The 12,590-nt window shown below is 37.7% G+C and overlaps 1 protein-coding gene across 13 annotated transcripts in view; it reads right to left on the bottom strand.

Moving 5' to 3' along the window:
* cux2b (cut-like homeobox 2b) overlaps nt 1-12,590 on the bottom strand; it is a 327,011-nt gene that overhangs the window by 43,918 nt on the left and 270,503 nt on the right. For 8 of the 13 annotated variants that reach the window (XM_088000027.1, XM_088000020.1, XM_088000024.1 and 5 more), the window contains 6 exons: nt 11,880-11,928; nt 10,000-10,098; nt 7,512-7,703; nt 6,290-6,348; nt 4,561-4,609; nt 4,186-4,300 (listed from right to left, as the gene is read on the bottom strand). In XM_088000027.1, the coding sequence (XP_087856153.1) occupies nt 4,186-4,300; nt 4,561-4,609; nt 6,290-6,348; nt 7,512-7,703; nt 10,000-10,098; nt 11,880-11,928 (563 nt within the window). The remainder of the gene's footprint in view (nt 1-4,185; nt 4,301-4,560; nt 4,610-6,289; nt 6,349-7,511; nt 7,704-9,999; nt 10,099-11,879; nt 11,929-12,590) is intronic. The other 5 variants (XM_088000017.1, XM_088000016.1, XM_088000022.1 and 2 more) reach the window with 3 other exon arrangements.

Here is a 12,590-nt window from a genome sequence, read left to right on the forward strand (position 1 = left end):
CATGATGGATTGAGTGCTGTAGAAGTGCTGTAAAATTTTAGGATTCTATAATTCCTAAAACTCCTTGTAAACAAAAGTTATCTTGTATCTCTTTCCTCTTTTGTACTTCTGATGTGAGAGCTGTGGCTCAGTTGGGAGCACTGTCTCCTGAGTCACCAGATTCTCAGTTCAAATGCTGTTCCCAAGTTGGAGCACAATAATTTAGGGTGACCCTGCAGCGTGGCATGGAGGGACTGCTGCATCGATGCTATGTTACAGTTAAACCAAGCTCCCATCAGCCTGCTCTATTGGATGTAAACAGGTGTCTTGACACTGTCTTGAAGCAGAGCAGGGAAGTTATCTCCAGTGTCCTGGCCAATATCTAACCCTTAATCAACATTTAGAAACAAATTATCTGGTAATTATCACACTGCTGTTTGTGTGAGTTCAGTGTCTGCAAAATTAACTGCTGAATTTCAGAGACAACACTTCCAAAGCAGTTCACTGGCTGTAAAGCACTTTGAGACATCCGGTGATGGTGAACACTGTGTGTTATAAGTGCAAGATTTTATTTCTTACACCTAAAGCATTGTCTGAAAGGACTGGTGCATGCTTTCTCACTTGTTAAGCCATTGCTCAAGACAGCAATAATATAGTTTATAAAATACTTCCACCATTTGTTATAGCTAGAATAAACCTCCAAGTTAACAGATGAAGGCTGCCTTTCAGTTGTGCTGGACAATCAATCACAGTTTCAGACCCTTTGATATTAAGCAGGAGAGCTAGGAGCATGCAAAAATCTGGTGCTAAGCATGTACATAACAGGCACATCTTTGTGCCTGTTTTCAGATCATATCCAAGTTATTCCCCCCTCCTCCAACTTCCCTGACCATTTCATTGTCCTTTGAGACACAGCCCAAATCAGATTCCCTTCTCCATCAAACTTAACAGATTCGATTCAGGACACTTGCAATTATGAAATTTGATCTAGACCACATGAAATGGCTGCAAAATGAAACTAAAATAAATATTGATTAATATGTTAACCCATGAGATTTTGTTTTAATACTTCCAATTGCAGGGCACATAAATGTCTCTTTTAAGAAGATTCATGATTACATTAGCCTCTGAAAGTATTCTTGGAATTGTTCGTTGCAAACTAATTCTGGCAGGAATGTAAAACTTATCACTCTACTATCAAGGTGTAATAAGGAGAAAACTAGTGACTTCAGCAGATGTTGTTCATCTTCATTAAGCACACAAAAAAGCATTTTGTCTCTTTAGGAAACTTGTCAGATATGTGAAGGAAACAGAAAATACTTTTGCTTCAGAACGTAAATTCTTCATGTGTGCCTAATTTATGTAAAACTTATGATATTTAATTTTGTGAATCTAAAATGCACTTCTCTGCACACAGGTAACTCCGTTTGGAATGACTAACCAGCTTCCCCGAGAGATAGCCTTACATCAAAAAATCCCCCATATCAGGGAAATGTTAATTTAAATCAAACTTTCCGGATATCTGCTGGACACTGTTTGATACACAAATTAGTTTCAAAATCAATCAGCCTAGAAAGAAAGAAGAATTTGGTTTTATAGATTGTACGTTTCATGATTGTTGACTTCCCAACCCAAGGGGTTTCACAGCCAGTTAAGTATTTTTTGATGTGCCAGCACTTTTGTGATATAGGAAATGCAGCAGCCAGTTTGTACACAGCAAGTTCCCATAAACAGCAATATGATTATGACTGAAAATCTGCTTTAGTGTTGTTGATGGGAAATACATTTTGGCCAAAGCACCAAGGATTCATTCTTAAGTCTCCTCTGGATCATGTGGTGGAACTTCCCAAGACATGTGAAGGTTTACTCTCTAACCGGCGATATGGAATAGCTACAGTTTCTGATTTGTGGGAACGAAACTACATTGGTTTGAGGTGACAATCCATCTGGAATAAATACAGCAAGTTTGTCCCTATTTGCCAGCCATTTGATTTTCTATGCAATTAACCTGATGTCAGCTACATCAGTTCAAAACTTCTGAAAAGGGGACAATTAAGATTTCACTTTTTAAAGAACAGCTTAAAAGTGTTGTATCATCGGGTGAGTTCAGTACTGTTCTGTTCCCATGTCATTATTGTGAACAGTCTCATCCTGAACAAGACATGTGTTTTATCCTTTAAAGTGGGCAGTAAACATTATGGACACTCTATGTGCCCTGCTATTGTGAACATGGTACATCCTATTGATGATGAGCACAAGTTCTATGTATTTCAGATCAGCAAAGAATCTCTAAACACATTCTCATAAAATCATTGTAATGTAGCAGAATGACATAAAATGAAAACAGAATTTGGCTTTTTTGATTTAATGTATTTGTTTTATAACCAATTAATGGAGGAAAGAAAAGAGACATTATTAGTTATACATAACACTATAATGTTATTGTTAGCAGTATAGTTTCCTTTCCCCCTCCCCTGTGTTCTGATGAACTGTCACCAGACCCAAAATGTTAACTTTGCTTTCTCCCCACGAATGCTGTCAGATCTGCTGGGTTTCACCAGCAATTTCCATTTTTATTTCAGATCTCCAGCATCTGCAGTTTTCCGTTTTATTTCCCTTACACAGTTAGTTGTCTTTAAATGTTACCAATTGGTTAATACATTTAAATAGGGAGTTCCTTATGGTAACTACTGAGCAGCTGTATCTGTACATTAGTCATGCTGTTGGAGATAATGAATTAACATGTTATGTTAATTAGATTGAGATTTAATTTACATTTGCAGATCATTTTGATTCAAAACTTGACTTTTCCTCAGAACTGATGTATTTTAAATATCTGTTGTGCAACTGGGCTACAAGGTTTGTTATAAATGGAAAGGTGAAGGTGAAAATAATGAAGTTAGGGTAAAAAGAAAGAGCTATTGACACAGTAGAAATATTTTGAAAGGTGAAATAATGTGTCCATCGTCAATTATGCAGAAAGCTTGATGAGGAAGGATATCTATCCTAGTAAAACCTTTTCCAAGGTCAGTAGAATTTAAACAATAATGATTTGCTCTGGTTACTGAATTGTGCAGAGTGGCCAGTCAAGGGATAGTACAGGAAAATGGCAGTGAGGTAGATAATCAGCCATGCTCTAGTTATATAGCAGAGCAGGCTCAAGAGGCTAAATGACCTGCCCCGATCCTACTTCCTATGTTCCTATTTTCAATTGGCATTTTTTCTGCGTCTACCCTGTGCCCCTGTCTTATTTCCACATTGAAATTCTTTGTTATGCCTTTCTCAATGTTCAATCCTCACTGCATCTTTACTATCTAAAAACTTTTACAAGTGTCTTCCACACTGAATGAACACTCTATCTCCACCAAACAGCATGTGTGCAGTCAGGGGACCTCAGAAGTAAAGTCACATATATACATATATTAAGATCAGAAGCAGGCCATTTGGCCCATTAGTCTGCTCTGCCATTCACGGCTGATCATCTGCTTTAATGCCATTTTCCCATACCATCTTTCTATCCCTTGAAATCTTTAAAATGAAGAGACCTATCAATTTCTGTCCTGAATCTATTCAGTGACTTAGCCTCCAAGCTCTCTAGGCTAGAGAATTCATACAATTAGCCATTCCACAAGAGATAGAATTCCTCTTCATCTCAGTCCTAAATGGCCTACATCTTATTCTGAGATTGTGCCACCTGGTTCTAGCCATGCCTTCATACAGCCATCTTGTTGAGCCCTGTTAGAACTGTGTACATTCCAATGAGGTCACCTCTTTTTCTAATCTCTACAGGACACTGGCCCAGTCTCTCTAATCTCACGTCACTGAAAAATCTCGCCATGCCAGGACCAGTCTGCTGAACGTTTCCAGGAACCAGTCTGGTGAAAAGGAAACTAACTAAACCAAGGAAGAGAGTCTGTGCGGAATAAGGGTGACAGTAGAGAATGGTTAATGAACAACAGGGAATTGCCCTAGTCATGGCCAACAGTTGCCTCACCCAACACCTTCACAAACACATTAATCAGTCACTTCATCTAAAGGCAACATTGTTTCAATGTTTTGAGATAGAACAGGATTCAATGGTTATGATTTCTGGGACAATGAATAAATCCTGTCCTCAGAAAGAGAAGAAAATCATCAGCAGTTTCGTATTTCCGGAATAGATTACCAGATACTTCATGAAATCTTAAGAGACTTAAGAAAACAAACCTGCAACCATACCCATGTCTGAATTTGTGTTTAGCTTCTCTTGTAAACATTTCTTCTCAGGTTGAGGGGTCATCTCTTTTTCCGGTAGAGTATCTTCCGTGTCTTTACTTCTATCCTGGCAGCAGGAAATAATTATTCCAACTTCAATCTAGACATCACTTTGCACATCCAATGAATTTAGATAATTTCAGTAGAATTGCATTATAAAGTTCCTTTGGGAAAATTAATTCTGCTGCTTGTAACTGACTGGCTAACTCCAGTGAAATGAGACATGTAGCTCCACATCAATACTGAAGCTACTTTTAATTAACCTACAAGGCCACAAACCACAGGATTAAGCAGCAATGGTTAAATTATCTTTAAATGAAAAGTTACCTGGGATGCACAGCCATTTGCAGACACTGGGTTCACTGATTTGAAAATGCTGCGAAGAAAATGTAATAGATGTCACAATGGAATCCAAGGTCATGGTGTTGAAGACAGTCCCTAATATGTATCCTTCATAATCAACCTGGGGCTCATTCTTTGTTCTGCTCAAGCTGAAAACTAAATGCTCAGTGAACAGCTTGAAATGTTTGCTTTAGAAATATTTAGCGCATATGTGTCAAGATGGTATTAAGTTTAGCTGCAAAGCAGATAGATTTTGCCGGGGTGACAGGTCCTTTTGATGGCTACGGCTCCCAACCTCCGCACCCCTGGTTTTGGTCGGAATATAAATTTGGAGAGGAGGGGAAAGATTGATGAAGGGTAAGGGTAGTGAAGGACATCTAGGCTTGCATTGCTGATCACTCACCATTACCTGATTGGAATGTGCATTCTCTGTAATAATGGGATCATACTCTAGCACAATGGTCAAACAGTAGGGCAACCATCATTGCTGAGATTTATAGACAAAGGTAAGCTACTTGAGTGGGGCATTGGAATGTAGGTCTGGGGAACTTTATGCATTCAAGAGAGGACAATATTGAAACATTAAAAACTTTGAGGGTCAAATATTAATGCTTTCCAAATGAGAGACGATCATCTACATGGACAAATTCTGACTCTGTAATTGCTTTCTCTTTATCTAATCAAAACTGTTCCCATTGTTATATATTGTTTCAATTCAGATTGATTTCTGTTGTTAAAATTAAATGATAGCAACCATGGTCCAAAGGAAAACAGGGCTTCCTATTCAAGAAAACTGGAGCCAAGGATTGGGGAATGGTTAGGGACGATTGAATCCTCTTCAGAAAGCAGCTGTAAGATGCAGAGCTACTCTGGTGATGATAAAAGTGAATAAGAAAAATGCCTCATTAGTCACCTGTTGGACCATTCATTTGTTTGACTTTTGCTATAAAATATGTTCATCATTTGCACAACTCATGTGACTTTTAACTGAGACAACCTATTCCCAGAATATTACTTCCAGAAGCTTCAATGTCATTTCTTGGTTAATCAGAAAAGCTGCAATTTCACTCAAATCTAACCACTCCTTTAGAAATATTTTTCCTGCAAGTGAAAATATTGGTTACTTGTTGATTTGGAGCAACAAAACTCCTCCATAGCAGCAAGCATTTTACTTTGAAATGGGTTTGTTAATATTCCACTTATTATGTCTATAAATACACATAGTGCACAGCTTGCTCTTTTATTGAGATTCTGCTGCTAGAATTTGCACCTTGAACAATTTTACCTTGTGTGATGCCAATGATATGAGGATTTGCATAAGCAATTTTTGTTTGGAAAGAGGTGTGGTATACCAGAATAATGTTAACTGAAGAGAGATGGAGGATGAAGAAGGGTCAGAGGTAAAAATAATAATTGCAAGAACCAAGAATTGGCAGAAGAGGGCAAGATAAGGACTGGAGCACAGTTAAAGAAAAAATGAACTGTGAGCAGCAAGAGAGAAATGAGCAAAGTTGTGAAGATATAAGCCATTTTTAAGGAAATTATGGATATGACAACCGACACCTTTTCCATTAATTTTCCTTCTATTACATGCTCTAAGAAAGAAACACCCCTTCCACGACACCTCACAAAACATTATTTACCTTGCACTTTCAGTGCCTACAGTCCTTAATCCGGTAGCTACTCTTGTAACTATTGTATATTAAATACATACCTTAATTCTGTTTTCTGTTCCATGTGGTCTAATTGTGCACTTAACTTCTTTTCTAATTTCTGAGGAATTGAACACAGTTATCAGTTAGGAAGCTATCCAGCAGTTAACGTTAACTGCAAATTATAAATATCTTTATCAGTTCAAAGAGCGCACATTTGAAATTACAAATGTCAGAAGAGAAACTGAATTATTTCCCAAATTAATTAGAGCAAATGAAGGAGTGGAGTGCCATTGAGAGAAGAATGGGAGTGGTGCAAGTGAAAATTACTTGTCGAGTTGGAGCAAGAAAACTCGTCCATAGCAGCAAGCGTTTTACAACCACAGAACCATAGAGAACAGACACCCTATTAACTGCTCAGTGCCATCAAGCATTAAGAAACTGCAGCAAATAAAAGACTTAAAAATTACTGGTAGCAGTTAGGGAAGGATATTTCTAAAATATCCAAGAAAAGAAAGCAAACATAACATCAGATTATTTCATAATGAGGAAAGAAAATGAACTGGACCCCTGAGGATGTTCTCCCTCTATTCCTCCATGTAGTTAGGCCTTTTCTCAACATCTCATGATGGCACAGCGGGGACAGGAAGCTGTGTGTTTATCAAGGACAATCTATGGTACATTGTTATGGCAGGTGTATATCACTAACTAGCTATCTATTCTACGGGTCTATTTGAAGCAGTAGTCAGTCATCCAGGACAGAACTTGACACTTTGAAAGGATATGGCAAGAACAAATAGTATTTACAGTGAAGCCTCTGCAGTGGTCTCACTGATTACACAGCTTACCCTCCAGTGCTATGCAAGCGGAAATCAAAACAGTCCAGCACAATTTTCAACAATACCACACAGGATGAACTCTTAGTTATAATTAATTTAAATATTTACTAGATATAAACAGTGAAACCTGCACAGTGTGCTTTATGCATTCATACAAAGCAGCACATTACTACCATTGATAGAACTGAAAGCAGGAGATACATCACAATAGACAATCACTTTGCACAACGTGACACCGCATTGTTGCTAATCATTTAGATTGGTAATCATTAGCCTGGATCATTCTTGTAGTTCATAGAAATGTATAACACTATTCACATTGATTTTAGCAGACATTTATCATCTATTTATTTGAAACTTGATTTCACGTAAAAATAGTATTGGATGATATGAAAGTTGCTGAGCTATATTTTAATAAACATTATCTTGTCCTAAATTCCATTACCTCCACAGCTTCAGTCTTTCGTGCTAGTTGCCGCTCCAACTGTGCAATCTGATTTGCTGAACTCTCCTGGAGTTCATGCAGGGCAGTCTGGAGGTGTTGAATCTCTTTCAACAATCGGATAATCTCTCGGTCTTTAGCAACCAGGGCTGCCTCCAGCCTTGAACCAGGGCACATCAAAATGTCTGCTTGGTCCTGTGCAGAAGTGGAAAAGATGTTTTGAAGTTTCTAGTACCTTATCCAAAGTCTGTGTGCATAACTTCCTTGTGGATTGCTGGGTAATCGTGCAACAAGTATAGATTCAAACCAAAACCAAGCTTTGCTTTTAAAAAATGAATTGTGTCACTTCAAGGTGAAGTTTCACTTTTATTATATTACTGAAAAATAAAGGAGGTAAATTGGTGAAATTTTCTGTCTTGCACTCATTGAGACAAATGCATGCATGCCATATTTCAAATGATCATAATAATTTAAACCACAGGACAAAAAGCAAGCTGACTTGTTGGCAAGTTGGTGCTGATTGCCATAGTTCCCATTGTTTTCTCCATGGCAACACCTCGGCCAATCAGTGTCAATTTGCCAACCATCAGCATCCTTTCTCTTCTGCAGTATAAGTTGTTGTGGTTATTTGAAATTCAGCATTCTTGCATTTGTTCTGAACAGTGCAAGGTGAAGTGTCTCAGCAACATTTCTCTGTTCAGCAATAGTTAAGTTCTACACTATCAAGAGACTGATTAGTCTTAGTTTACAATAATATCAACACAAGAATTTTAACTTTAAAGAAATTCTGTGTAAAATGAATGAAGTAATACATACATAATAGATTTCAGAACAGCAGAGTTAATGTTGACAATGTTAGTCATCACAATAAACTTAATCATTCATTTAGAGAAATAAACATGTATTGTATTAGTTAATTTGGTATCAGACAAAAAGATATTCTGTGCAGGCTCATTCCATGGACTTTGATATGAATCAAATACCAACCCCTAGTCTGTTACTACAGTCAAGATTTTTTGGGGTGATAAATAAGAAATAAAATTATGTTGGTTGTCAGTACCAGGCTGTACTAACTGGCAAAGTAACACATTATTAACACTTCTTTTAAGGACTGATGAAAGAACATGATACAAGATCATATTAGCTTTCAGCTGACAACCTAAGAATAATATCCTCGTCAGCCAACTTAAATTTTAGGGAGTATAAGAAAGCCAGGTTTCACAAAAGAGAAGTCACTTTTAATAACATTTTTCTGTAAATTTGTGACAGTTGCCATTTTGTCCCCTTCAATGTGCAATGAATTAATTAAATTGAGCTACATCAAGCCAGATTATATTCTGTTTGGATTTACAGGTAATTTGCAGTCCTGAATGTAAACTGCCAAAATGTCTTCAATTATGGAGCTTTAATTTCAGATCAATACAGTCACCAAATAAAGCATTGCTTGACACACATTTTGGTAGAATATCAGCTATGGGTCCTTGGGTGTATGAAAAGTTCAGAGCAAAATCAAAGATGATTTTATACAGCAAAGGAATGAGCTACTAGTGTGCTTCTCTAATCACATTCCTTAACTAGGGACAGATAAATGTTAGCTCCAATTTTCAAGAGAGTCTTGTGTATTGCCATATTGAACAAGTCATGAAAGCTTTGTATTAGGTTCTGAGATCATAACAAATGCACTGCACAAGGACTTTCAATCCAATTCATTTTTCCAGAAGGGGTCCATTGTTACCCGATTACAGTACCTAATTGTTTCTTGACTGAATAGAGTTTTGATCTACACTACACAATCCCATATGTTTATTTCATTGCATTGACCATTCTCTGTGTGAACTTTACAACATCAGCCATAAGCCTACATTTTAATCATTTAAGGAGTGGATGGCTGCTTGGCAATAGTTCAACATGTTGCATTTGATGTGTGTCACCCAGTTTCTGTTCTTGTGAGCAGTATATTACATTTGCGTGTACGAAAACCCATTTCATATTACATTGTCTAATTCATTTATCGTTCACAAACTATCTCCATGCGATCAACTGCGCCTTGATATGTTAGAAAATCTAAACAATTTGTAGTTTTTTTTAATCCAAGCTTTCAATTCAAATTAGAAACACTGAGGGTCCCAATTGTGTTCTCCAGTAGCTCCATTCTGAGCCCTGCGATTTGACACAGGATCTGACACTGCCAATGAAGGTTTCCGACTATTCTGTATTTTCAGACTATGGACCAAGTGCTGGAAAATGGAATTATAATACTTAGGTTGTCGTTTTGGCCAGCACAGATTTGATGGGCTGAAAGACTACGATGGCTCTGAATCCCCACTGTTCTGAACTCCTTTGCAGCTTCTGATTGAGGAAATTTGTTCATTGTTTTTGGAAGCCACTTCCTCAAGAAAGTTGGTCAGGCAAGATTTTTGTTGAATTTAGTGCTAGCTGTTGTTCATTAGGCTGTTAAATAGATGTTCCTCATTTACTCCTAATTCCTTACCACACCAGCAATCCGTGGAGAGCGGCAGGCCGAATGGATGGAGCTGTTTACAGACTGTTCTCGAAGACTCTCTACTTCTCTCTGAGCAGCTTCAGCCCTCTGTAATGAACCCCCATCGCAAAAATATTAAGCAATGAATTCCAACAGCAAAATTCACCAACACTGTTTGTGACTCTTTATTTCTCAAATTCCTATTCTCCTATTGGTTCTACTTATGAATTATTTAATTTCAGACTGATACTGATAACAAGAAGCAGTACTTGTGCAACATGTTAAACAGCTCCAAACTATGTGATTTCACGTACATAAAAAGTTCGAAGGCAATGTAAAAACATAAATCTTAATACAGCCTTATAGCAAAGTGAAGATTTTAGCACTGTACCATACTATTGGGTTTAAACACACTTTCATTTAATTGGGAATAAATATATTTTACATCTAAGAGAAAATGATCAAACTGGATTATTTCTGCTTTTCCTAACTACAGGTGGCACTGTTGAGATTTTAAACATGAACTCCCAGTAATACAACTGAGCTGTTCAAAACAATAATGGTTCTTTTAGGACCACCAGTAAAAGCCGAACCTCAGTTATGGCTGCTGATTTGGTAAGAACTATAATGGAACATTAATATCGAGAACGATTTTTGAAAACAAAGTTACGTGCTCCTGACCAACCGATGAAATGGGCTAAGTGTAATTAAAATACTTCCCCAACCCTGACCGCTTGTTGGTTAAATGTAAGAAGGATCAATAAAGACAGGGAAGGTGTCAGTTCCATTGACCTCTGATTAGCCAATTCTGCCTATGTTGATGGAGGTGGAGATACAATTAATCTTTGGGAAAACAAAGGAGAGCCAAACATAAAATAACTGCCCTGCTCCCAAGCACTCATTCAGGGAAAGAGCTGTCGCTGTGGATGTTAGAAGAGGAATGATCAGGCTCTGCCGAGATGACCTCCACATCAGCAGGGCCAACAATTCTCCAGGATTGTGCTGGATCTTCCACCAATTGAAGACTGACATTGAAGGAATGGCTGCGAAGAACATGGAGAACAAACAACAGGGCCTGGGGACAAAAGGTTGTGTTTTTGTTTGAAGATTTACTTTGAACATTGTCCATTATGAGGCATAAAACTTGAGACAAGAATGAAAAGGCTGCTTGATTCAAGTTGAGAATCATCCAGTCAGATAATGATGGGTTTTGATGGCTTCTTCATTGATGTATGAAGGCAGCACACTGGGAGGATGGACATGTTAGTAATGTCAGTGGGGGACTGGGAGATTGATGGGCTCATGATGAAACCTTCAGGAATATGATCAACCAGAGTTGGCAACTCTATACATTAATTTGTCGATGTTCACTGTCCAAACACACACATGGAGGTTAAATACTCGAGGTTTGCTGGCATTCATGTGGGTCACTACTTTCAGGAGCTGAGTGGTGGATGTTGTCTGATTAGGAGCAGCCCCAGCTCCGAGCTGTATTCTGCTGTTCTTTATGGGCTGAAGGCTCAGATTTTCAGTAAAAGCTGGTCACGATTTCATAATGACTGCAATTTAATTTCACGCCAAGTTAATTGTGATACAAGAAGTGTTCTCACTAATTTCATTAGGCTGGTTTCCAATGTGTATAAAAATATTGTGTCTCTTTGAGAAGCTGTGCAGCAACACCCTGCAAAACGTACCCTAATATTTACTTCACTAGTTAGTGATGATCAATATCTACCAAATGAATACAAAAAGCTGCATTCTATATACATTCAAGATTTGTTTAACATATCAATAGATTATGGCCATTGCCAAAGCACAGTGCCCAGTTTGTAAAGTAAGTCTCTTCTATGCTTGGTATTGCTGGAGATGCAAAGCAGCTTCTTTCTTACCTGGTTAGCCTTTTCTAAGTTGGTCATGATCATTCCCAATTCATCTGTCCTAAAATAGATGCAAAACATCAGCGTGTGATAAGACATATAAAGCCTACAATCATAATAATAAGCTCCAAAATTTCTCTTTACTGCCAACTCCCACAGTTCATTCAAAACTTTGGGATACTGTATTGCATAATGGTCCTAGCCATGCAAACCCATCTCTTGCAGTTGGTTTATGTACCCAAGACACTTTTAAGCAGCTGAATTATGAAAGACTTACCGTTTCCAAGCATCACATCTTAATACATACATAACCAAGTCAATTTGCATGGCATTGAACAGTAATGCACCGTGCACCATTGGGATTTTCAATTGTATCAACAATATGCCCTAAAGCAGCTAGTATCATATTACAAAGTGTTTTAGCAGAGATCTATTTATAACAAAGTAAAATGTTAGTTTGGTTTATGGTCTGATTTAGATGATATTCTATCCAAATGCTAATTGAGGTTGTACACAATAAAGTGACGTGCCATGTATGAAACTACGTCATACATCATAACCCAAAAAAAGCACCTGTATTTAAAACTGTTACCACGATTCATCTCTAAAATATGTCCAGAAAGTTGACATCACGCCCAATAAGAAATCGCACAAGTGAGGTCAACAGCCAGTAATTTGGTTCCTCTCCTTATTTACCAGAAATTAAGTAGGTCTTTGGGGGAA

This window comes from Chiloscyllium plagiosum, unplaced genomic scaffold, assembly GCF_037043375.1.
Source record: "Chiloscyllium plagiosum isolate Xiang-an unplaced genomic scaffold, Cpla_swu_hap1 HiC_scaffold_24, whole genome shotgun sequence".
Taxonomy (NCBI): Eukaryota; Metazoa; Chordata; class Chondrichthyes; order Orectolobiformes; family Hemiscylliidae; genus Chiloscyllium; species Chiloscyllium plagiosum.